At 31.6% G+C, this 23,091-nt stretch overlaps 1 protein-coding gene and 1 non-coding gene across 5 annotated transcripts in view; one reads left to right on the plus strand and one right to left on the minus strand.

Annotated features, from left to right (window-relative positions):
• LOC148277349 (carboxyl-terminal PDZ ligand of neuronal nitric oxide synthase protein) overlaps positions 1-23,091 on the minus strand; it is a 623,052-nt gene that overhangs the window by 34,209 nt on the left and 565,752 nt on the right. For all 4 annotated transcript variants that reach the window (XM_088233001.1, XM_088233000.1, XM_088232999.1 and 1 more), the window contains one exon: positions 15,172-15,353. In XM_088233001.1, the coding sequence (XP_088089127.1) occupies positions 15,172-15,353 (182 nt within the window). The remainder of the gene's footprint in view (positions 1-15,171; positions 15,354-23,091) is intronic.
• On the plus strand, positions 11,226-11,298 carry TRNAA-AGC (transfer RNA alanine (anticodon AGC)). The gene has a single exon. It is a non-coding gene; the product is annotated as a tRNA-Ala (tRNA).

Genomic DNA, 23,091 nt, shown 5'->3' on the forward strand with positions numbered 1-23,091 from the left:
AGATATAGATTAAAGAAATGAACTATATACATACCAATCCATAAGGATTTATTTAATTACCGATCGATTGATTGAAACAAAAAACAAAAAAAGCACATTAAATATTAAAAATCGGGTTGTGGTCCCGTGGCTAGTGTTGCGGACTTACGGATCAGAGGTCCGAGGTTCGAACCCCGCTCTACCCCAACTTGATTGCCATTTTCTAATAGTGAGTTATTTACAACTCGTTGAAAACGGTCATCATAATTGAAATATTTGGGCAAATTATAAGAACGCTAATAGTTCTTTAAAAAAAAAACCTTCAAGAAAAGAGAACATAGAAGCCTAGATATTGATTGGGATATTTTCATCTCTTTGATTAATATCTACTAGACTATTTAGTTTGTAAGAAGGTGTAACAACATTACGTAAGTGTTTATTTAAAAATACCAGAATAATCGAAAAACAATAAAATAAACTATAGGACTTGCAGATATACCAAAATCTCATCATCGTTTCAGTTATTAATAGTGCATAGGTCAGTGCATTGGTAAACCAACTGCAGGGTAGTGCGATCATCTGTTTCATGAAGAAAATATGATCACTCTTACGCTTGAGGTGCCAGTTCAGAAACAATGAAATATTGCAGTTCAAATAACCTTTGAAATCAATTTAACCAGTTGGTAGAAAAAGTAAAGTAGAAGTGGTTAAAACCGAAGTTGTTATTGTATATATTTTTTTATAAAAAGTTTGTTTTATTGAATAACACCCTCGTGGTCAAATGGTCAACGTGTTTTCTTTATTATTTTTACTTTCTTTATTACTTCGGTTTTTCAAAAAATGCAGTGCCGTATGAACCACTAGGTGTGGAAAAAGAACAATGAATGAATAAATATTTTCACCGCTTAACAGATTTCTTGGTCAAAAGTTTGTCAAATTAACAAAAAAATATCAATAGAAATCAGTTTTACGTTCAAAGCGTGTTTCAGAATGTATTAAAAACTAAGATTTGTAAACGAAGAGATAACAACTTCTTCTTGTTGATAACAACTTCTCTTATTGTAGAATGTATCTTAATGTGCTTTGAGAAAACACAAACAAGCCTTAAGAGGCTTGTTTGTGCGAAATCGGACCTGGCAGACTCGAGATTAAAATTACCAACAATTTATTTGTAGGATTTAGATTGTTGAAGGTCAGAGCTCTGCGAAGATGAGCGTGATCGACGTAGTTACATATGTGAGGTTACTGCATGTTGTCCTCTGTCGTCCAACTGGATACTCAGTAGATGCTGCGTAGAGTACAGTGTTTCCAAACGCGTCGTTTGGAGAAGGCTTCTGCACCGTTGAGTTAAGCGTCGTGTTGATTTATTGCATGTTGAATAAATACATGTCACCATGTTGTGGAGCCCGAAAGTAATGGAGATGAGGAGTTAAAGTAACTGCATTTGAACTACATGCTGGAGCAGAGTAACTGCGTGGAGCAGAGTCTTCGGGCTGGTTTGACTGACTGACGTTGACTGATCGTTTGAACTGTGATTCGTGCAGGATGATTTATAACTCCATAATTGTGCCTCCTATAAATTATTGTAGTAGTATTTTGTTTTTCGCAACTGAAAGGGAAAAAAATAAACTTACTGTTCTGCAGAATAGGGCTATGAGAGTAATTTTGAAAAAAAATAATTACACCAGAATTAAGTTGATGCTGAAACAAGCAAAAATTATGACAGTACGTCAACTAATATATTTTAATGTACTGTTTTTTGTTCATAAAATGATGAATGGTTATACTTCAAAGTTAACTCAAAAGGTTTTTTCTAATCAATGTGAACATGTATATAAAACAAGAAATAAACATGAAGTAAGACTACCATTTCGTAGGAAAACAAGTACACAGAACTCATTGATGCACCGAGCTGTACAGTTATATTATAAGGAAATACCATTGGAAATAAGAGAGCAAAAAAATATTATTTCATTTAAATGTCAATTAAAAAAACATGTGTTTAGCAGATAAATTTTAAAAAGTAATCTTATTCGTGTTAGCTTTATAGAAGTTTTTTTTTTAAGTGTTTGTATATCGTTTGAAAAATGTTAATAATTAGTGTATGTTTTAATAATAATTAGATATAAGTTAATATTAGGACATTCATTTATTATGTTTGTACTATTTAAAGACAAAAAAAAAAATAAAAAAATAAACTGAACTTGGCATTGAGTAAATGTTCAGACATAGTCATAAAAGTAAATTATTCACATTGAGTAGAAAAATCATGAAAACTGGCCAGTGGTTAGAGGTCTTTCATTGTATTGGGGACGTGGATTGTTATTGACTCGCGTGAAGAATGTTAAGAGTAGGCGTTGCAGGTTAATTAGATGTTAGATTACATAAGCGGATAAATTTCGTGAGTGCCTATAGCAATGCCTTAAAAGCTCCGATAATACGCTTCTCCAAGCCACTGCAGGGTGGATTCACTCACCCCTCACCGCCAAAAAGATGTATAATAGTTTTCATCTTTGTTGAGTGTTGATCATTAATAATGAAGTTTTTATCCACAATTCATTTTCGAATCTTTTGAAAGACCGATTGATCAATTGATTAAAACATTTTTCAATTGGAAATTAAAACTGAACTGCCTCAATTTTATCAAAGACGGCAGTAACGGATACAGAATCAAAACACTTGTCAGAGATTAAAAACAATAACAGTTTATTTCTTAGCATTTAAACAGCGCTATTTTAGATTTCTTTCAAAGTTCATCTCTGTCATCGATTTTGTACCACAAAATATCCGTGGCTAAAAATACGTGTGTTTCGGATGCTTTATTGTGTTAAGATTTGGATGTTTTATAACGTTAAGAACTTAAATGAGGGTTTGGAACAGCTAGGAAACAAACGCGAGTGCATTCTAATAGCTAAATATGTTTTTAGAATAAAAAAAATAACATTCGTTAACGGAGGGTGTAATTTCACATTTGCCAACAAAAATGGTAATTCTACTTTTGTTAATTAAGGTATTTTATAAATAAACACATAAAAGTCCTTGTTTTAAACAATACTATAAATGTACGCTAAAAAACGATTGGTTTTATTTTTATTAGATTGTAGTTATGCTGATATCAAAACTGGATTTAAAGATAGGTATTTTCTATTTCTATGATTTTAGTGTTCTTATGGTTAAAATAAATATTAAAATTTTTGGGGCTAATTTATTTCAGTTGTAAATAAACATGGTAGAAAAAAACCTTTAGTAGGGTAGGATTTAAACCTCTGACCTCCCGTTTCGGAGTCCGCAACACTACCCACGGGAAAACAAACCATCTCTGCTAATGCTCAACTACATAGAGAATTACTTATTTAAGTCAGTGTCAAATGTACCTTTTATATTAAAAAGAAAAATGTAAGATAATGTTTGTTTTTATTTACAATTGTTATTAAATAGAATGGCTGGAAAAATAAAAGCTTGCATATCGGATCGAAAGTAGAAAACAAAGTTAATCTGCGAGCCGTAGTTTGCCAACTTCTAGCCTAAATTGAAAAGAGAGCAGAAAATATGTGCGTACATTTTCATGGTCACTTTTATTAACGTGCATTGTCTTTTGCGGGTTGGAGTCGTTCCGACGTTTTGACTACCATTGCAGGAGCCATGTTCACAGTAAATCATGTGTTGTGTAGAAAATAATATGTTTATGTATTAGAATAAGATACTTATCATACGTGGTTCATCCATAGATTGGATGGAACCAATGCTTCCCAATAAACAATCAGTACCTATTTTTTAAGTTAAGTAACTCACCTTTTTCAGTAATTACAACAAATATTTTCAATTAGTTTGTTGTTAATTGTAGCGATTTGGGATGGGTTCAATGTTCATTCATTAAAAATATCAATTTTGGGAAGGATCAGAAGATTTATTGATAAGGACTCCTGCAAAACTATTTACAAAGCAATTATTGAACCACACGTTAACTACTGTAGTAGCATTTTATTTTTATCAAACAAAGAAAACATAGATAAACTAACTGTATTACAAAATAAAGCCTTTAGAATCATTTTGAAAAAAAAAACAGATATACGAGGGTAAAGTCGTTGGTAAATGAAATGAAATTATTAACATATAAACAAAGAATTTTTTACAATACAATGATATTTGTTCATAAAATTATAAACTCTAATAAAAACACAGAATTTTGGAAAAAAATTGATCGGAACCAGCATGAACACGATCACAATACTAGAGAAAAGAACAAAATTAGACTTCCATTTAGGAAAAAGGCAAAGTCACAAAATTCAATTTTATTTAAAGCAATTAAAAAGTATTACGAAATGGAAAAAAATATTTATGAAGAAAAAAACATATCAAAATTTAAAATAATGGTCAAGACATATGTGATAAACAATTTATAAATTAAATATATTTGCAATGTTATTATTAGAACACACATAACAATATGTATGATATGTGTGCCCTACTTTAAGATTTAAATAAAATAAATTAATGAAATAAATTCAAAAATGTTGTAACAAGCCCACACACAGCCTTTTGCATGCGCAGTTATGCGCGGCCTGAAGTAAACTTCGCGTTCCGTCTAGGATCTGCGTGTATCTGTCCGTTCTAATAATCTCACATCTCGCGCGCGTGCGTAAATTGAGATCTTCAGTAGTGAAAGCAATTGTAACAAGCCAATATATGTTTATTTTTCGTATGTTGTGACCGTTTTACAACAAATTTAGCACTTAAATTGGTTGACATCATAAAATTATAATGTGAAACTGAAAAATAAAACTCTGTTGTGCTCAAATTATGGAAGAAAATCATTATTTATTTTAAATTATTTTTTTCAAAGCAACTTTAACATTTAAATTACTGTGTTGGTAGTCAGTACATATTTAACCGATATACATTGTATCAAGTCACTGTTACTATGAAATTTCCATTTTGCATAGTAATAATACACATATTTTTTTTATTGAAATATTTTCCCATTGTTTTCCGTTGTAAATAATAATCGTTGTAAATAATAAGAGTTTAAAAAAAAAATCAGTAAGGGTTAGGTCAAGCACGTATGGTGGATGACGGAGTCTCCAGCTTCATGTCTTGCAGCTTAGAAACCGTCTGCCGTAAAGTGTGGAAACCGTCGGCCGGGCGCTGTCGTGAAGAAGCAGCAGTGGCGATAACCAGTTGCGGTTGTTCTACTGAGAGCCATTGTCTGCAGCTATGTGCAAAACGCAGACACGAGATTACCATACCGTTAACATACGTTTTTTTTTAGATATTCATAGTTTTGGGTATTGTTTGGCAATGGCCCCTTCATCTAACTACTGTGGTGAATGCTGAAGTACAGTTATTGTACAAGATCCATTTATCATCATTTACCATTTATCATTTATCCACTCAGAATTCACTCGTTTTTGTGTTCGCTCAGCAAATCAATGCTGTTAAAAACACAAACTTGCTGCTAGTGTTCGTTCAGCTTATAAGGAACCCGCTTCTTTGAGGTCGAAATTTCCCGAATGTTAAACCAAAAACATACAGAACGTTCGCTTGTGGTGTTTAGCCCATACACATAGTTGTTGTTTCTTGGCGTCTGCGTCGCGTCAATTCACAAAAATATCTGACCCATAACAAAAGACGAGGAAAAAAATCACGAACTGATTTGGAAAAACATATTACATGGCTTTAAAGCAGAAAATCTTTGGATCAGGAATTCCTACGATAAACAGTTTGTAAAAATGGCAAGTTCATCAGTATGCACATAATTTGTACAGTGTCGCAGTCGGTAGCTGTTTTACCATTAATTACATTAACAGAGACGATGGTTTTAATTAAATTCAATGAAATATAGAAGTCTAGGCATTTACAGGGCTTATGACAGGTCATTGGCAGGTTTAAGTGGCCACTTTACACAATGTGTAGCATTCACTATCTTGCCTATGTTGAATGGAGAATATTACACAGTGTGTAAAGTGGCCACTTAAACCAATCAATGACAGGTCATAAGCCTCATAAATGCCAAGACTTCCATATTTTCTTATCTAAATTGTTCTCCGTCTCTGTTGTAATTTGTAAAACTCAATGTGGATTCCCGGTAATACATACGACAAAATACAAAATGACTGAATGTATCTAATGTCTTCAGCGACACGGTAACTACAAGTATATTATACAAAAAAACTTTTTCTACACAACATATAGTTAACCTTGAAGATGGCTCCTACCATGCTAGTGGAAATGAATTGAACCAACAAATAATCACCCAAAAAAGTTCGTTCTAAATACATCGCAGAAAATTGCTGTAGGTAGTAGAAAAAATTTAAAAAAACAATTTTGAGCATATCCAGTTGACAAGCCCTGGATTTTGTCTACGTCTAGGCGTTCCTGTGTTTTATTTTTATAAATTAACTGATAAAAGAGTTAAGGTTATATGGATAATCAAACACGGTTAGAATTGTGACCAGCCAATGAAAGTTAATGAGCTATGTAAATATTTAGATCTCTATATTTCTTTCACACAAAAACTAAAGGCTGCTCCATATGTCAAGGGAATGGAAGAAGAGTAGGAGAATGTTGAAAGAGGAGAATTGCTTGGATTTTGATATGGAAAGAGGTGGATTCAACGAATGAAAAAAGAAGGGGAACCCATCTATTTTGTTGCAAAATGTGGAAAATTCTGCAAACTTTGATGAAGAAAGAGAGAAATTCTACGTATTTTTATGAAGAAAGAGGGGGATTCCATTTATTTTGATGTGGAAAGAGAAATACTTCACGTATGTAGGTAAAGGCAGAGTCTGGTTTCAGAATAAGGATATGAAAAAAAAAAGAGTTTTATTTATTTTAACAAAAAAATGACAAACAAATTGTATTTTTGTTCCCGCAAAGCCAAAGCTTGCACTCGTATGCGTCTAACATTACATTTTTTTATTTATAAAATGTAAGTACATAGTTTAACAATAGATGAAGAATATAATACATTTATGTGCACACTCAAGTTTTACCTGTTTTTAATAAGTTTTTGACTATTTAAAAAAATTATTTAGGTTTTTTTCCTCACGATTTATAACAGGTATTAAATTTAACAGTTTTGGTACTACACTTCCCATTGTTCTATCTCCATAGTAGTTCTTCTGTCGTGGCACTGTCAATTTTTGTGCCAATACTTGTCGGGTCACGATCTGGTGGGTTACTTTGGATTTAAAACTGCAATCGAGGAAATGATCTGTCAATATCTTATACTGACACTGTTTGTTAATTGGCAAAACGTTAACGTAATCAAATAATATTTTATTATTGTATTTTGCCTCAATCTTTATTTTTACCGGTACGATGGTTTTTAAAGTTTGTACTTGTAGGTTTAAGACTCTGTCGGTATAAGATTCAAAACTTAGTCCCCATATACTTAATCCATATTGAATTATTGGGTCAACTAGCCCCAAGTATATTAGTCTTAGCACTGGGTATGGTAGGTATGGTTTTAAGTGGTATATGTTAAGCAGGCAAACTTTTGGCTTATTGCAAATTGTTTTTACCTGTTCTTCCCAATTAAAAATGGAATCTATTATGAAACCTTAATACTTTTATTTTGATACAAGATCTATTTTTGTGCATTTACAATCTTGTAGATTTTTATGCAAACATTCGTGAGTGTGTACATAAATCAATAAATCTTCTTTTGGTCTATTATATGGTGACGTAATGTGTAACGCTTTCGTTTTTATCGTATTTATTGATAGGCTATAATCATGCGATCATCTTAAAACTTGATTAAAATCCGATTGCAGTTTTTGCTGCGCGTCTGTTTGTGTGTCTTCAATAGCAACACTTGCAGTATCATCAGAAAACTGGTAGCTCAGTGAGTGTCGTATGACATTTGCCATAGAGTTAGAGTATATCAGATATTCTAGGGGACCAATTACTGACCCCTGGGCCACTCCCGTTTTAACTTGTACTTTAATTCTGAATATGTCTTGTATTTTCATGATTATATTTCAATTATTGAGATAGTGAGCGAGTAGTTCTTTAAACTTTCCTCTGATTCCTAAATTTCATTGTCTAAACATTCTTCAAGGCGAGAGTGATCTAAGGTGTCGAAGGCTTTAGCATAATCGACGAATATTACAATAACGTGTTTTTTGGTATTTAACGCTTGGTTTATATTGTTTGCAAAGTCAGACAATAAATGCGTTGTGTTTTTTTCTTTTTTGAAACCCATACTGTTAACAATTTATTGTTAAATTCTTATCAAAATGTTTTGTTATGTTCTGAACTAAGAATGTTTCAAATATTTTATTTATGCAAGTTGATATGGAGACAGGTCTACAGTTACAGTATTCCAAGTGAGAGATTCCTTTGTAAATAGGTCTTATTTTAGATATTTTTAGACAATCAGGATAAATTATACACAACTTTTCCACATACCTAAATGCAGAACAAATTCGTCAAAAAACGCTACGATTAACCAATGGATACGTATAACAGGAAATTTAACGAAATAGATATATTTACCAAAAATATTAAATTTATCAAAACTGCCATAGGTAATAAATTGTCTTTGTCCGCATCCTCCTCTCCGTTGCTCTCTATCCCTGAACATTTATACGTTTTATAGTGAGAAGATCTTTTAATATAATTATGTATCCCCGTACTGCGGGCCAACTGTTTGTGACACCTGATTTTTACAATCCGAATAATTTCTATTAAACTTATATGTTATTCTTATTTATATATTATGTAGGTGCATATAATATGCATTTGTGTGTTCGTTTTGAATCAACGTTCGCGTATTGTCAAACCTTATTTTATTGTTGTCATTATTTCGTATTTACTGCATTTTGTGGTTACCTACTGTATTGTATAGGACCCGTCGCACATTATTCATTCGATGTGTATCAGTTAAATTTTAAATGCTTTTTTTTTAGAATACAGTTTTGAAATTTAACATACTTAAAAATAAAAAAAAAACAACTTATATCATTTCGTCATTTGAATTTTAACAAAAAGGTTTCTAACTTTTTACTAAGCTCTTTATTGTACCATTTTTAATACAATTTACAAGTTTTAAGCAAATATTTTTTTCATACTTACGCACCCACACACACGCACCCTCTCCCTCATTCATTCCCACACGCACATGTATCCTCTCCCTCATTCATTCACGCATACACACATTCACATACACATGAATACAAACGTCACACAAATACAATTACTACACTTATTTTCTTATATATTATGTGTCATATTTACAGTGGATTTTTTTAATTGGCTTTAGTATTGTTAAAATTTTTCTAATTATTTTGTTTATGTAATAGCTGCAAAAATCCCAAATAAAATAAATAAAAATAAAAATTCCCTTTTCTAGACAAAGATTTATTATTTTACAAAGCACGGGGCTGATATTTTCGTTATCATATTTTATATCCCGTATTTTTTTTTAATCTTTACCTGGTGATTTTAGTGAGTTTAGTTCAGTTATAGTTATTTATTGATTAATTTTGAATTATTTTGTCATTTTATAAAAAATACAAAACTATGGCACTTCATTAATAACTATTTTAAAATATGGTGTATATACCCTTCCCTTCTTCCAATCAAATCATTCAGACAACGGAACTGTTTGGTTGTAATGTGTGGGCTTTTCGACTATGAATAAAATCAATAATACATGTATTACCGTTGAAGAAATCAAACCCGAGACCTCTTGCATAGTAGCGAAACACGCTGACTAAATGGTTGACATATAATATTAGTTAGAATTTGTGATTTAAAAAAATAATATTTCTGAGTCTCTGGACTGGTATCTGGAGCGTAAGACTGATCTTAATCATATCATCATGTAACAAAATTGATCAAGGTATACTGCGATTGAAGTACCAATTCAGTGATCTATGCACAATTAGGTGCTGAAAGGGAATGATGAATGGTGTGACCGTTAATTTTTTAAAATAATAATTATTGTTTGGTTGGTCTTGTATTTTTCCAAAGTCCCACATTTATTAAAATAAAAATTTACACAGATTGCCGAAAATTTTTCTTTACATAAAAACAATATATTTTGCTGGACAGATTGACCATAATTGTCGTCTGAATTTAAACAATTTTTAATAATACTGTAGATGCCTAGACTTCTATATTCTAAAACGTTCTTCATCTCTTTTGTAATATATAAATATTAACTGCTCCTTAAATCCCGTGCTTGTCAACAAAAATTTGGATAAACTCAAAATATTATTGATAAATCCACCTGGTAAATGAACAAGTATAGAAATTAAGAAAATAAGAAAAAAATGAGGCGTTGTTTATATGCTGGTGAAATAATTCAATCTTAATGATACAATCAATTTTAATAAAATGTTGAATGGCATACCGGACGTCTTTGATTTAACAAGACTGGTAAGTATTAAAGTTCCAAATAGATGTACACGATTGCAGTCTACCTTTGTTGTAGCGTCTGGAAGACAGAATTATTTTGTAAATTCTCCAACCATCCGACTATGTATACCGGCTTGGAAACGAGTATGGAGAAATTGAAGTGTTTCGTGTTCCACTGTCAGTTTTTATATTAAAAATTCTTGAGGCAATAAAATCAAAATAATGTTCATTCATCGTATACTATAATTATCAGTCTGACTTTTCTGTTTTGCTTACCTACACTTAAATAATACTGTTAACTTACATTTTTCCCTAAAGCGGCTACAATTTTTATAGCAAATTTAATTTAAACGGAGTCTTATAGAACGTCAATAAATAACTGTATTCATTTAAAAAATTACTACTTGGGGAGGTACGTGGAGGGTGAAATTTAATTTTAAGTTCTTTTTTTTCCCTTAAATATTTCTTTCTTGCAATATGTAAATATAGAATTTTTATTTTTAATTTTTAATATGGATTGTTTAAAGGATGGCAAGCAGATATATGATTTGTATCATATATTTGCTTGCTATCTTATTTCAGTTTTTATGTACATACTCGTATTATTACTTGTTACTTTATTACTATTTGTTGCTATATTATAATTGTTAACATACCTATATGTAAATATTTTTCTGTCCTAAAATGAGTTTGTTGTAACTCCTGGGAGTACAAAAAAAAATGTATGATTTAATAAATAAATAAATATTTGCTCCAAAAAAAAATTACAATTCATATCTACCTATTTCCATGCAGTATTTTGTCTTTATATCTATAAAGCATAATGTAATTTGATACTTTATTTTTATTGTTGTTTATTAGATAAGTACCTATAATTTGTTGGCCTTGTGGCGTAATGGTCAGCGCGTTTGCCTAGCATGCAAGAGGTCTCGGGTTCAATTCCTGACATGGTTGAAATGAAATATTTATGTAAAATGTGTTTTCACACCAGAATATTTCATAGTCCGTAAGCGTAAGACTGATCATCTAATCTTCATGTAACAGAAAACTGATCAAGATAATCTGCGATTGATGTACCAATGCAGTACTCTATGCACTAGGTGTGCATTAGGTATGCATTAGGTGCGGAAAGGGAATGATGATGATGATGACCTATAAACTTGGTAAACCATAAAACTCTCTGATTAAAATTTTATACCTGTCTTGAAAAAGTCCTCTTTGTGTAAGATAGTAAATTATTTTGATATTTATATGTGTTCAGTTAAAAAAAAAATTATGTTTTTTTTTCACCATAACAAGCCAAGAGGCTTTATTACAATGGAGAGTCACAACACATTGCAGTCATATTTTGGGAAAAAATCGTAGTTATTTCACCGGGAACCGAATGCAGAATTCCTGTACGCGAGGCAAGTGTCATAACCATTACAGCACTGAAGCCGAGCATAGTTTTACGCATCAGGTACCAGTCCAGGGACTACGAAATATTTTTTTAAATAAATATTTCATATCAACCATGTGGGGAATCGAACCCGAGACCTCTTGCATGGTAGGTAAGCGCGCTGACAATTACATCACGAGACCGACACAGTAATATACCCATCACACAGATCTTAGGATCTCTTAAAAGATAAAGAAGAAGAATAATATATTTGATTATTTATATGTTCTTTTTTTATTATTATTATTTATTGTTTTATTTATATACCTCATGGTTATTACTTCATTTTTGTGGATTGTTATTCTACTGAATCACATGTTATAATAATTAAATCATTTTTTTCTTCTTGTAAGTAATTTGGCTCAACACAGGCACATTTCTTGTGGAGCAACACTCTGTGTCCAGGTGGATGAAGAATACAGTTTCTGCAGTGATACAAGCAGAACCCAGAACGAGTGCTTTCGAATCGATGGATGATCTCAGGTGAAAATCCTGCCACCCAGTGGAGAAAGGGCCACTTTAAAACAGATTTTTTAGAGATTTCTTTAAACTGCAATATTTCATTATTCTTGAATGGACGCCTGAAGCGTAAGATCGATCACCTTTCTTTCATGTTACAAATTTTTGAACTGTGCTTTATTTGGTTTACTAATGGAATGCTCTATGCACCACTGGATGCGGAAAAGGGAACTATAATGATGATGATATGGAGCAATAAAAAAATGGATTAATATTTAAAAATACAAATCAGCTGGTGAGTACAAGAGGCTGGTACTTACATATTTGAGAGTTGAGCCAATTGTCATAAAAATATTGGTCCAAGAAAAAATGCGAAATGAAAAGTGGTTATTTTCGTAGTAAGCATATTTGTACATTATAAACAGATTCTCCGTCACGTGGCTGGCTTGTTTATATTACAATTTTATTTATGGAAGATGGTTTGGTATACCAAAATTAATTTTACTCTTAACAGACATGCTCGGATGAATACGGGCCCGATTAAAGAATGTAAGTACTTATCAAAGCAAAAGGACGAGTGCGAATTCTTATCTTTATCTACGAACAATATTTTTTTTTCTTCTAGTTTGTTTGCTTGGCCATTATGGCAAGCATTTTGCGGGGCGCGGTGAACTCAAACATATGGTAACAAGTATTGTAGTGTCCATAGTGACCGCGCAGACGCGTCAAAGCGCCGCAAAACGTTCGCCACTATGGCTAAGCATTGAAACTTTAAACATAATTATAAATCTATGAATGTAAATACAAACATATCGAAAAATATGTATTAGGGACTTGATTAACTTCACGGGAATTAATGTCTTATAAAAAAAAATAGTAAGGAACATGCCATTGAAAGTATAGACCATCTTTCTGGTAGTATACAAATTTTTCATTCCAGCTTTCTGGTAGTATACAAATTCTATCTCGAAGGATCAACTCATCTTTTGAGGTTATAAATCCACCTGGTCCAAAAAAAAGTATAAAAATTGAAAAATAATTTCAAGCGTTGTCTAGTATGTAGGTAAAATAATTCAATCAGAGAAATCTCAATAAAGGTTTCCGCTTTTTAAATTCACGAACGTCAACAGGTGGAAGAATTGAAGGAAAATACATGTTCAAATATAGGTAGCATGGTGAATGTTATACAGTGTGAAAAGTGGCCAATTAAACCAGCCAGTGACAGGTCATAAGCCCTGTGGATGCCTAGACTTCTATATTCCCTTCATTAAAATGTTGTTCATATCTGATTTTGTGTGTTAATATTTACAGCTCTCAAGGGGATGCAGTCGATGTCTACAAACATTTGGATAAACTAAAAACATTGTTGAATTCCGAGTATTTATTGACTGGCCTTGGAACATGCCGCCGTGCGTTGTCATGCTGCAAAATTACTTTGTCGTGTGTCTCCGCGTATTGCGCTCGTTTTTCCTTAAATGCTCGGCTAAATAATAGTTAATAGCGATTTATCATAATGGTTTCGTTGGGTTTGAGGAGCTCATAATACACTACACTCAGATGATCATGATGCAGAGCAGAGATGATGATGCAGAGCATGGTCTCCGTAAGTCCCACAAAAATTCTATGTACTCCAGTGGTAGGTTGAAAAAAAAGGAATGCAGTTTGATTTCTTGCAAATACTCATTTTTGACACGAAATTCGATGTATTTAACGCTTTGAAAAAATATGTTCTTTGTACTTCGGCGGAATAACACATACTGTAATTTCAAGCCCAATGGTGAACTTGACGATGAAGTTGCTTTTAGTATTGCTAGACGCAAAAAGGCTAAGATAACACCATGTACCGGAAAACAACGAGAACTTATTTAAGTCTCTATTCAGGAGCGAATTTTATCTTATCATAATAATTTGAAGGTATTCAGGGGCACATTTGGTCTACATTGATAGTAGAACTGTGCAACAGATACTAAAACCCAAGCATCACATACAAATGGATTAAGATAGGTTGTTCATGAACATCGAATGCCTAATTATTTCCTAAATATTACCCTAAAATACTATTGAGCGGATACCCGGGTGGAAGGAGATTAGTGAGAAGACCCAGGCTGAGATGGAAAAATGAAGTGCAAAAGCAAGCAGCGCAGCTTCGCCAGGTAGTGAATTGGTAGACTGCGGCCGAGGACAGACGGAGTTGGAGGTGAAAGCCGCAGGGGATCAAAGCTCGGTACCAACTGTAGCGCCACCGGACTTCACATTCATACATTTTTTCATGCACGCACGCCTAGTATTCCGACTATTGACATGTCCATTTTCAAGTATTTGTTGAATTTGGTTATCCAATGTCTTTCGTACCGTAAAAATCTTTGGCCATATTTTACCAATTAATTTTTTTTTTATTATTTAAGCGTGATTATTTTCTATCATCAACATTAAAAACATTAACTTTGTGGTCAAACATTTGAATAACTTTTATGAAATATTTGTATAAAACTACATACCGACTTTTCTGTCGACCGGTTTCGAGACGTATCAGGGCGCCATATGGGTTTTGCATATTATTTTACTCGGTGTCCTGACGAAGAAACGGGTACGTCTCGAAGCCGGTAGACAAAAAAAAATCGGTTGTACACAAATATTTTATAACATTTCGTTATTATTTTTAATTAAATTATTTTTAATTAATAGGCAATCCATTCCAAAAATGATGATTTACGCCTTGTAATAAAATAATCAATAAACAGGGGATACTCTAGAAACATCTGAACCAAGGACTTAAAACCAATGATATTCTCACACAATAATGTTTTGTGTGGTAAATAATTTTATGATCAAAGATAGAATGGAGAGATAATATTTTTTTAAGAAATGGACAAACGAATAAAACATTGTTAAACACGGGAATCCGTGGAAGTAGTGCTTAAAAATATTACCTGTTGAATTATCCTTGAAGGAGCGAGTGAAACGTCCACATCTAGGTGTGCTGGTCTCGCAAGCCTGGCGGGCTGCGCATGCGCGCCGCTTGTGGGCGGGTCTAGAGAGAGATGCTGCATCCGCCGTTCGTCGGCGGCGTCCAACCCCCTATCCGCGCTCGCCTTGCCAGGTTGCACCGCATCTGGGGAAAAGCGACGGAAAATTGACGCACTGTACATGCACTCCGTACGCACATTCGCACCCGAGTCACCCGCGCGGTTGCCCGGCTGGATGCCCTCATTTCTCTTCGGTTCCGAATATATTTATTTGCAACTAAATTGTCAATAAATGATTACAAAAAAGGGAGACACAGTAAGATAGCAAACACACTGTCGATATATTTTTTTATGTCCATTTAGCATAGAGAAAACAGTAACGTTGAAAATATATAGTAAAAGATTACATATTATAATAAAAGCAACATACTACAATTAGTATATTGCTCTGTTTAGGCTAAGTGTCGTATCTGCTAAATTGCAAATTCTACAGGAAATTACTGTTTTATGCTTTGCCAATCAGTTTTTTTTTTATTAGAATTTTTACAAGATAATATCTCATATTTGAGAAGCAGAAATGACTTATTGACTTAGTATCGAATATCTATGATGAAAAAAACGCAAAAAAATTTTTTTACAGTCACGACTTTTAAGCTGAGCATTGCAGTATAATAATTATACAATAAACAGAAAAACACAGTAAATAATAGATTACAAATCAACATTTTCAATCGAAAGAGAAGATACACTTAAAGTATATGTAGAATACATTAATATTTACAAGAAAACAAAAAAATATCATTTGTTCAAATAAATTTTATATTTGAAGCACCAACTATGTGATCATTTATTATGATTCAAATTAAAAAAGCTTAAGTAGGCAATCATACCTTGATAAAGGGGTTTTTGTAGCTTCAAAATTGGTTGGTAAAATTAAAAGTTGTTGAAAACAAAGATATTTGACATTGAATGTAAATATCATTAATTTTACTGTAATACGCGTGTTTAGAGTGCGAGTTTGTTATTTGATATTTACAAAACAATATTGTTTTAAGCACCCGGGTAGGTTTCTTAATCGTTTTAACATATGATTTAAAATACAGTAACTTTGGGAACGATTTGGGTAGTAAACAATTCGCTTTACACATAATTAAAGGGGGATTTAGTTGGTGTGTATTCATGTATCCGGTTTTCATACCAGCTTTATATCTCTTTCTGATTTAGAAATTCCAAATTTAATTTAAATGAATTTTTTTATTAAATTATCCTGAATTCCTGTTGCCATTGGCAGTATATTCCTTAGCTTAACTTTGTTATCTTAATTTTCAACGTGTCTAATTTGTCTGTATTTATTAAACAATTTATTATACTAGTCACGTTATTTATTACTATAATATTTGAAATCAAATTTACAATACCTACCTCATTACTGATATTTCGAATAAAAATAAAAATAATTAAGTTATGTGACCTTGGTTAAGTTTGATTATATTTGTGTGTGCTTTATTGTTAAACTCATCATTGCGTAATTTGTAATGTTTGCTTCATTTTGTTAAAATAAGTAGTTTATTCTAAATTAACATTCAAAGTATTTTTAACTTGCATTTGATTCAGAATTCTCTGGCTGCGAACAACTTATATTCCAAAAAATCAAACGAATGAATGCTAGGTTAAAAACCATCACCTGCTTTTGACAAGCCAACATCAGGACTGTCTCGAATTTTAAATCTTAGGAATGTACGTAGGGGAAGTTGACAGCTTTAAAAAAGAGTTTCCATTTCAGTTAGAATTGGCAAGAATAACATTCAAAGCTATGAAGGCTGTTTGGATATCGTACGAAGATACCTACGAATAAGTTTACGTAATTTTTTAAAAGAGAAATATTAATTTTTGAATTTTTCCAGCTGGATGTTACACGATGACTGAGTTTCGGGTTTTTTACTCGGGTTGATAACTATGTGAGTGTCGTAAATTTCGTATTTCGGTCATATTCAACGAGTAATTTATGCTTAGTAGCGATTAATTAACGCCAATTTTGTAACGCTCTTCGATTTTTTATTTCTGCAGATGGCTTTCGGCAAAGAATCTATATCGAAAGGAAAAATAAATTTATGAGTGGTATTTTCTTGAAAACCGTGAAGACGTGAAAGATGATGCAAGATCAGGACGCCCAAGAACATTCATCAACGACAAAAACCCAGCATAAACAAGGAAATTGTTCTTTTAAAAAATTAATAATTCATTGTAAAGTAGTAAATAAAGTAAATATCTTGTTTGGGTCAAGCAGGGCGATGTTAACCAATAGCAGCAGTAAATTTATCAACAAAAAGAGTACCGTCAAAACATTTGTGAGTAATTGCTGACCAGTATTTCTCCTAATACAAACTTGTTTTAACACATCATAACTGGTAACGAGTATATAATATGTGGCTACGATGTTGAAAGCTATACCCCATCTTCATAAAGAAAGCTGGGCTTCACTATGGCCCAAAATAGTAATATATCAAAATTTATAATTAAGAGTTACAAAATAGTGTTGGTCTGCGATGACGATAACACTATTATTTTTTTAAAAAAGAGTTAGTAAAATAGAAGAGTTTTGAGAGCAATTATGAATTTTGTATTTATTTAAAATAAAACCAAACAAAATAGAAAAAAAAAACACGAAAATTGCAGAAGAAATAAGCAATGACGTGACGAAATAAACTTACACCTCAATGTTTTTTAAATAGGCGAATTGATTAGTGTCCAAGAATGCGTAGATAAACAGAGATTAATAGGCAGATAGATGTTAGAAGTACGTTATAAAACAGTTCCCTCATTTAAGTGTGTCTAGACAAAAATGTCACAATTAAAAATATACGTAAGGTTTGTACGTATAATTTACACAACCTAAAATAAGTTTAGTTTAGCAGGGATAAGGAAACTGTTTCCGAATACTTTTGAATGCAAATATGTGTTTCGGAATTAGTATTAAAAATATAATATATTTAAAGCCAAAATATATGGATTACAAAATATTGTCTTTTTTTGTATTCTATTTTTTAATGATTGGACAAAACAATAAGGTTTTAAAAATATATTTGCTGTTTTAGTGATCAATATACTTTTAATTAATCATTTATTGACTCATATTCAAATATAATATTTCAATAGAAAAATTAGTAATTGAACAAAAATATAAGATTTATACATGGTAGTTTTTTACAAAGAGTATTTTGAACAAGTGTAGTCTGTTTAAAAATTATATGCACTATTAGAAAAAGAACAGCAAACGTCCAGCAATATAAAAATAATATGAAATTACAATCTGAAATGAAATGATGACATACTAAAATATTATTTATACTTATATGCATTTAAAACTAATAATATTAAAATATAATTTCAAGTGAAAAAAGGATGCACTTAGTGGGCTTATTGCTAAAGGCAATATCTTCTCAGCCAACCAAAAAACTGACTGTTTAAAATAAATAGCTTTATTAAAACCTTCATTAAAAAAGAATGGTGCTTTTTAAAAACGGATCAATATGATAATCAGGATAGTCAATTGTAATGCCTTATACATTATTGAAAGAGTAATATTTTTTAAACATAAAAAATGTATGAAAATAAAGCAACCGATAAAAAAGATGAGACTTCGTTAGCAAATTTGTATTATTCAACACGCGTTTTTTATTTATTTAGATATTTCATTTTTCAATAGCAAAATAAGGGTCATATGGGTTCAATTATTAATTTTATGATTATTTTATATAATTTATTAAAACAGAAAACAATTATTAAGAATTTACAGTTAAAATAAGAATATAAATTTTTTTTTCTTCATAAATAAGTCAAATGAAATACAGAATTTTTCGTAACCATTTCTAAATCTTATTTGGAAACAACAACATTTTAATACTCTTAAGAATTTATCTAGTTATTTTAATTATGACGAAAATATTATTTGGTCAATAAACAGTAATGTTATTACAGACGATAAATTATTAAGGACGTTCACAACATTGTCATAAGGCCCGTATATATCCTGTCTTCGAAATTCCTTAATAACCTCTTCCTCTCTGTCTAGATGTCTATCTTACCAAATAACACCCTTGAATTTGTTACGAAATACGTATATTTAAAATTTTCTTCGTCTTTCCTAGTAACCATATTTTAAATCGTGACAGCAACTCTACCTGAGAGAAGCCAAAATAACTTCGGGAAGAAAATGCGGAAAAATGAACAGCTATTTATTAGGTCATTGTGTGTAAATTTATTATACGAGATATCAGTGTTTTGATATATTGGAGTTAGGTGCAGGGTAAAAATAGACCTAAGGTCGCGCGGACCGAAGTATTATTGATGTTACGAAACGCGTCACGATTGTCACATACGGGATCCAGCTGGCTATTCTGAACTGCTATTTATCCACATTATCATCCGCGTTATTCCATTCTACGTTATTTTTAACGGAAAAAATGAGTAAACCAATAGTATATCGTCAGCTTAGTGCAGGTTGCATTAACATAATGAATTATACTTTAAAAGGGATGAATTATCGTTTCTTAAATTAATGTTATTCCTCTCATTCTTATCTGCATGTTAAAATCAAGATATTTTAAGCTTTTTGTATGTTCATAATTATACCATGCTTTGTTATTTTTGATTTTTGTAAGTTATATTCGGTTTTAAATTTTTGTTTATTATTTTTTATAATTTTTTATTTATTAATATAATTTTTATAAACTCACTTCATTCTCATAACGCAAATTTTAAAAATATTTATCTAATTTTACTACTTAACATACTATCGTGGAAAATGTGTAACGTGGACTTCCGTATGTATTTTATGTAAAATTAGTTAAAATTATCACAAAATAAATTAAAAAAGTGAAATAAGTTTTCATCAAAAAGGATGTAACGGGTTTGTTTAGCTAATATTTTTTTTATGTAATTAATTGTGATAAAAAAGTAAAATTAATTTTAGTCTTACTTAAATTGTCGGTTTTTTCTGGGTGATGTTGTTCATCCCCACGAACAAATCACGGTATAGTGATTAAAAAAAACTAAGAACAATTACATTTTTAGCTGATATTTTTCTTTGCATGTGGCCTAAAACGGTACTTATCTAAAGATTAAATATTTATGACAGAGTATGAAAAGGGATTATAAAAGTTGACACAAAGGTATTGAAGTACACACTTAATTGGAAAGGTGAATGTAAAAAAAGTTAATGAAGTTATCAGCAATGACAACAGTAGCCCCACAAAAACCTCAATATTTCGATATGGAGGTATTTCCTTGTCGAAAATGATTTCTTTGCTTTCTCGAAAAATTTCTTCAAGAAGTTGCGTGCGAGTAAACGCGACGCAAGAATAGGACACCTATAGTAGTCTTTGCCAAGAGCAGCATAGGCGTAAAACATCGAAATCGGCGATGCCGTCACCAAACGATGTTGGGCACCAAACACCCAAAAGATTTTGCATTTTAACTATAAAAACAGCGAAACCCAGTACTGTTACAAAGTACGTTACTTTTGACAAAATCGATCATGTAGAATTTCACGCTTGAAATGATATGGGGCTTCCTGTTATTCGAAATAAATGTTGGGACCTTGCTTTAAATTGTAAGTCAACAGTATGTGGTTGCACCGGGAGCGATTTCAGATGTAGTCGTTCTATTAATAAACATTCAGCATAAATTTAAAACATTTTGAGAAAGAAATATGGATGTCTAGGTATTTTAAAACCTGCCTGTCGTTGGCTGGTTGTCGTAATCATTTTAAACATTGTGCCGACTATTTTTAAAACTCGTTATTTTGATTTGTTTGATCACTGAATTTTCTTCAATTACACTGATCTAAAAAAATAAATTTATGAATGTTGCTTAAACTAAACGTGATTCTAATAAAAAAATCCTGTTTATTTTTAATCTGCTTTAAATTTTTTAGCAAGTAAGATTGAAATAAAATACGTTAGACATTTCAGAAATTCATAATTTTTAAGAAATGATGTAGTGACAATTTTTTTTTGCACCACTATAGTCCAGGAAGCCCAATTACAGTGGTGAATTACATCACGGAACACCCTGACTTTAGAAAAATCACATTTTAATTTTTGTGTTTTCACCGGGAATCGAACCCGGAACCTTTCAGTTGTGAGTCAAGCGTCTTGACCACTACATTACGGAGGCCACCAATGTAAAATAATAACATATAAAAAATAAAAAATTCTTTTTATTCGATTTTATTTTATTTTATTTTATTTTATTAGGGAAATCAACAGTTCTACATACATATTTTTAGTAAACAAACGGATATAGTGTATAAACTCAGAACTAATAACAGGTTTCCACATAGTATAAAAAGTTAGTAAAGAAAATATATTACATATCAAATAAATACATACAATTTATACATATAAAATGTTATTTTCATGTACTCAATAATCAAAGATTTTTTAGATATTAATTTTAAGAACATTAAGTTACTGTAAATTGGGCGGGATAAGGACAAAAATGCTTGAAGAGAGGATGAGGAGGGGAGGGGAGATGTACATATTTATTATTGTAATGTCTACTAAGTTACATATTTTACGTGTATTTAATTGCTGGCTTGTCTCTTTCAAGGTCTCAGCTGTAGTTCGAAAGCAGGTTTTCGTTACATTTTCCCCAGTAGCGCAATTATATAATACAAGGCTGATATTTTGGTAAAATCTCTTACACATATGATAAACCGCTATATAGGAGGACCAAACCTTATCCTTATATCTAACTTTTCACCCAAAGTACAGTTCACAACTCGATTTTAAAATTGTATTGATATATTTCTTTTTTGAGGCTTAATAGTCACTTCACCACTCACGTAACAAAAGTTGTCAGGCCAATTCACATGCTTGCGTGGCATTGTGACGTTAAATAATATGTTGTACATAGTTTAAGTGGTTCATAAATCCGGTTGAAGTGAGAGACTGTTAATATTAGAGTATTCACTTTACAAACAAGTGTAAAATAATAAGTTAAGCTGGTGTCGCGGGTTCGTTTCTCGTTTCCCCCAAGTTGCAAGAAGGAAATCCAAGAAATATTTTTTTCTAACTTGGTCTGGGTGTTGTGGTGTATTTTCACAACTTCCTTCCACATCTTTTCTTTCCCACCTGCTGACAAGCTTCTAAAATAGAGGCTTAGCGGGTTATTCTTTTTGGGAAAAAATCGTATACACGGTTAAAACCCCGCAATTACTCACTGTCGAAAAAAACTAAAGTAATATGAATATTGACCAAAATCAGTTATATCCATACTAATACGTTTTTGGGTTAGTAAAAGTACATGGTCCAAGGAATATTTGTTAAAGCTTCTGCAAAATTTAGAATTTAGAACAATTAAATATGAGAAGCGTTTCATGCTTATTCAAGAGTAAAAAATATGTCTAATAGACAAATCTGCTAAAATACTCAAATAAGCATGCAAAATTACATAAAAATCAATAAGAATAGTTCATTTAACAAAATCATTAGATATGGAAAATCATGTTCATTATGGTCATGGTATCACTAAAATTCGTCTAACAAAGGTTTATGAATACTGTTAAAGATTGTTAATATGACTTGGAATATATGTTTTGATTTGTGCAAATCTCTGAAAAAGGAATTTAATCTAAAAACGGGAATTTGTCTGCGATGCAGATTTGCATAGCAGATGTTCATGGATGCGAAAACTAAGGGAGTGTATTATACACTTTAAAGGGCTTTCCAACCCATTTGCAATGTCCGTTCCCCCTTGATTGAACAGTAGCCAGGGGGCGGATGCCAACATATCATTAGATTTGTACTCGTATCAATCATGTGCACAGAGTTTTTAACTAGGTTAGGCCAGTAACAAAAATATCGTAATAAATTTTATATT

This window comes from Micrasema longulum, unplaced genomic scaffold (genome assembly GCF_059751315.1).
Source record: "Micrasema longulum isolate JH-2025_06_02 unplaced genomic scaffold, ASM5975131v1 h1tg001048l, whole genome shotgun sequence".
NCBI lineage: Eukaryota > Metazoa > Arthropoda > Insecta > Trichoptera > Brachycentridae > Micrasema > Micrasema longulum.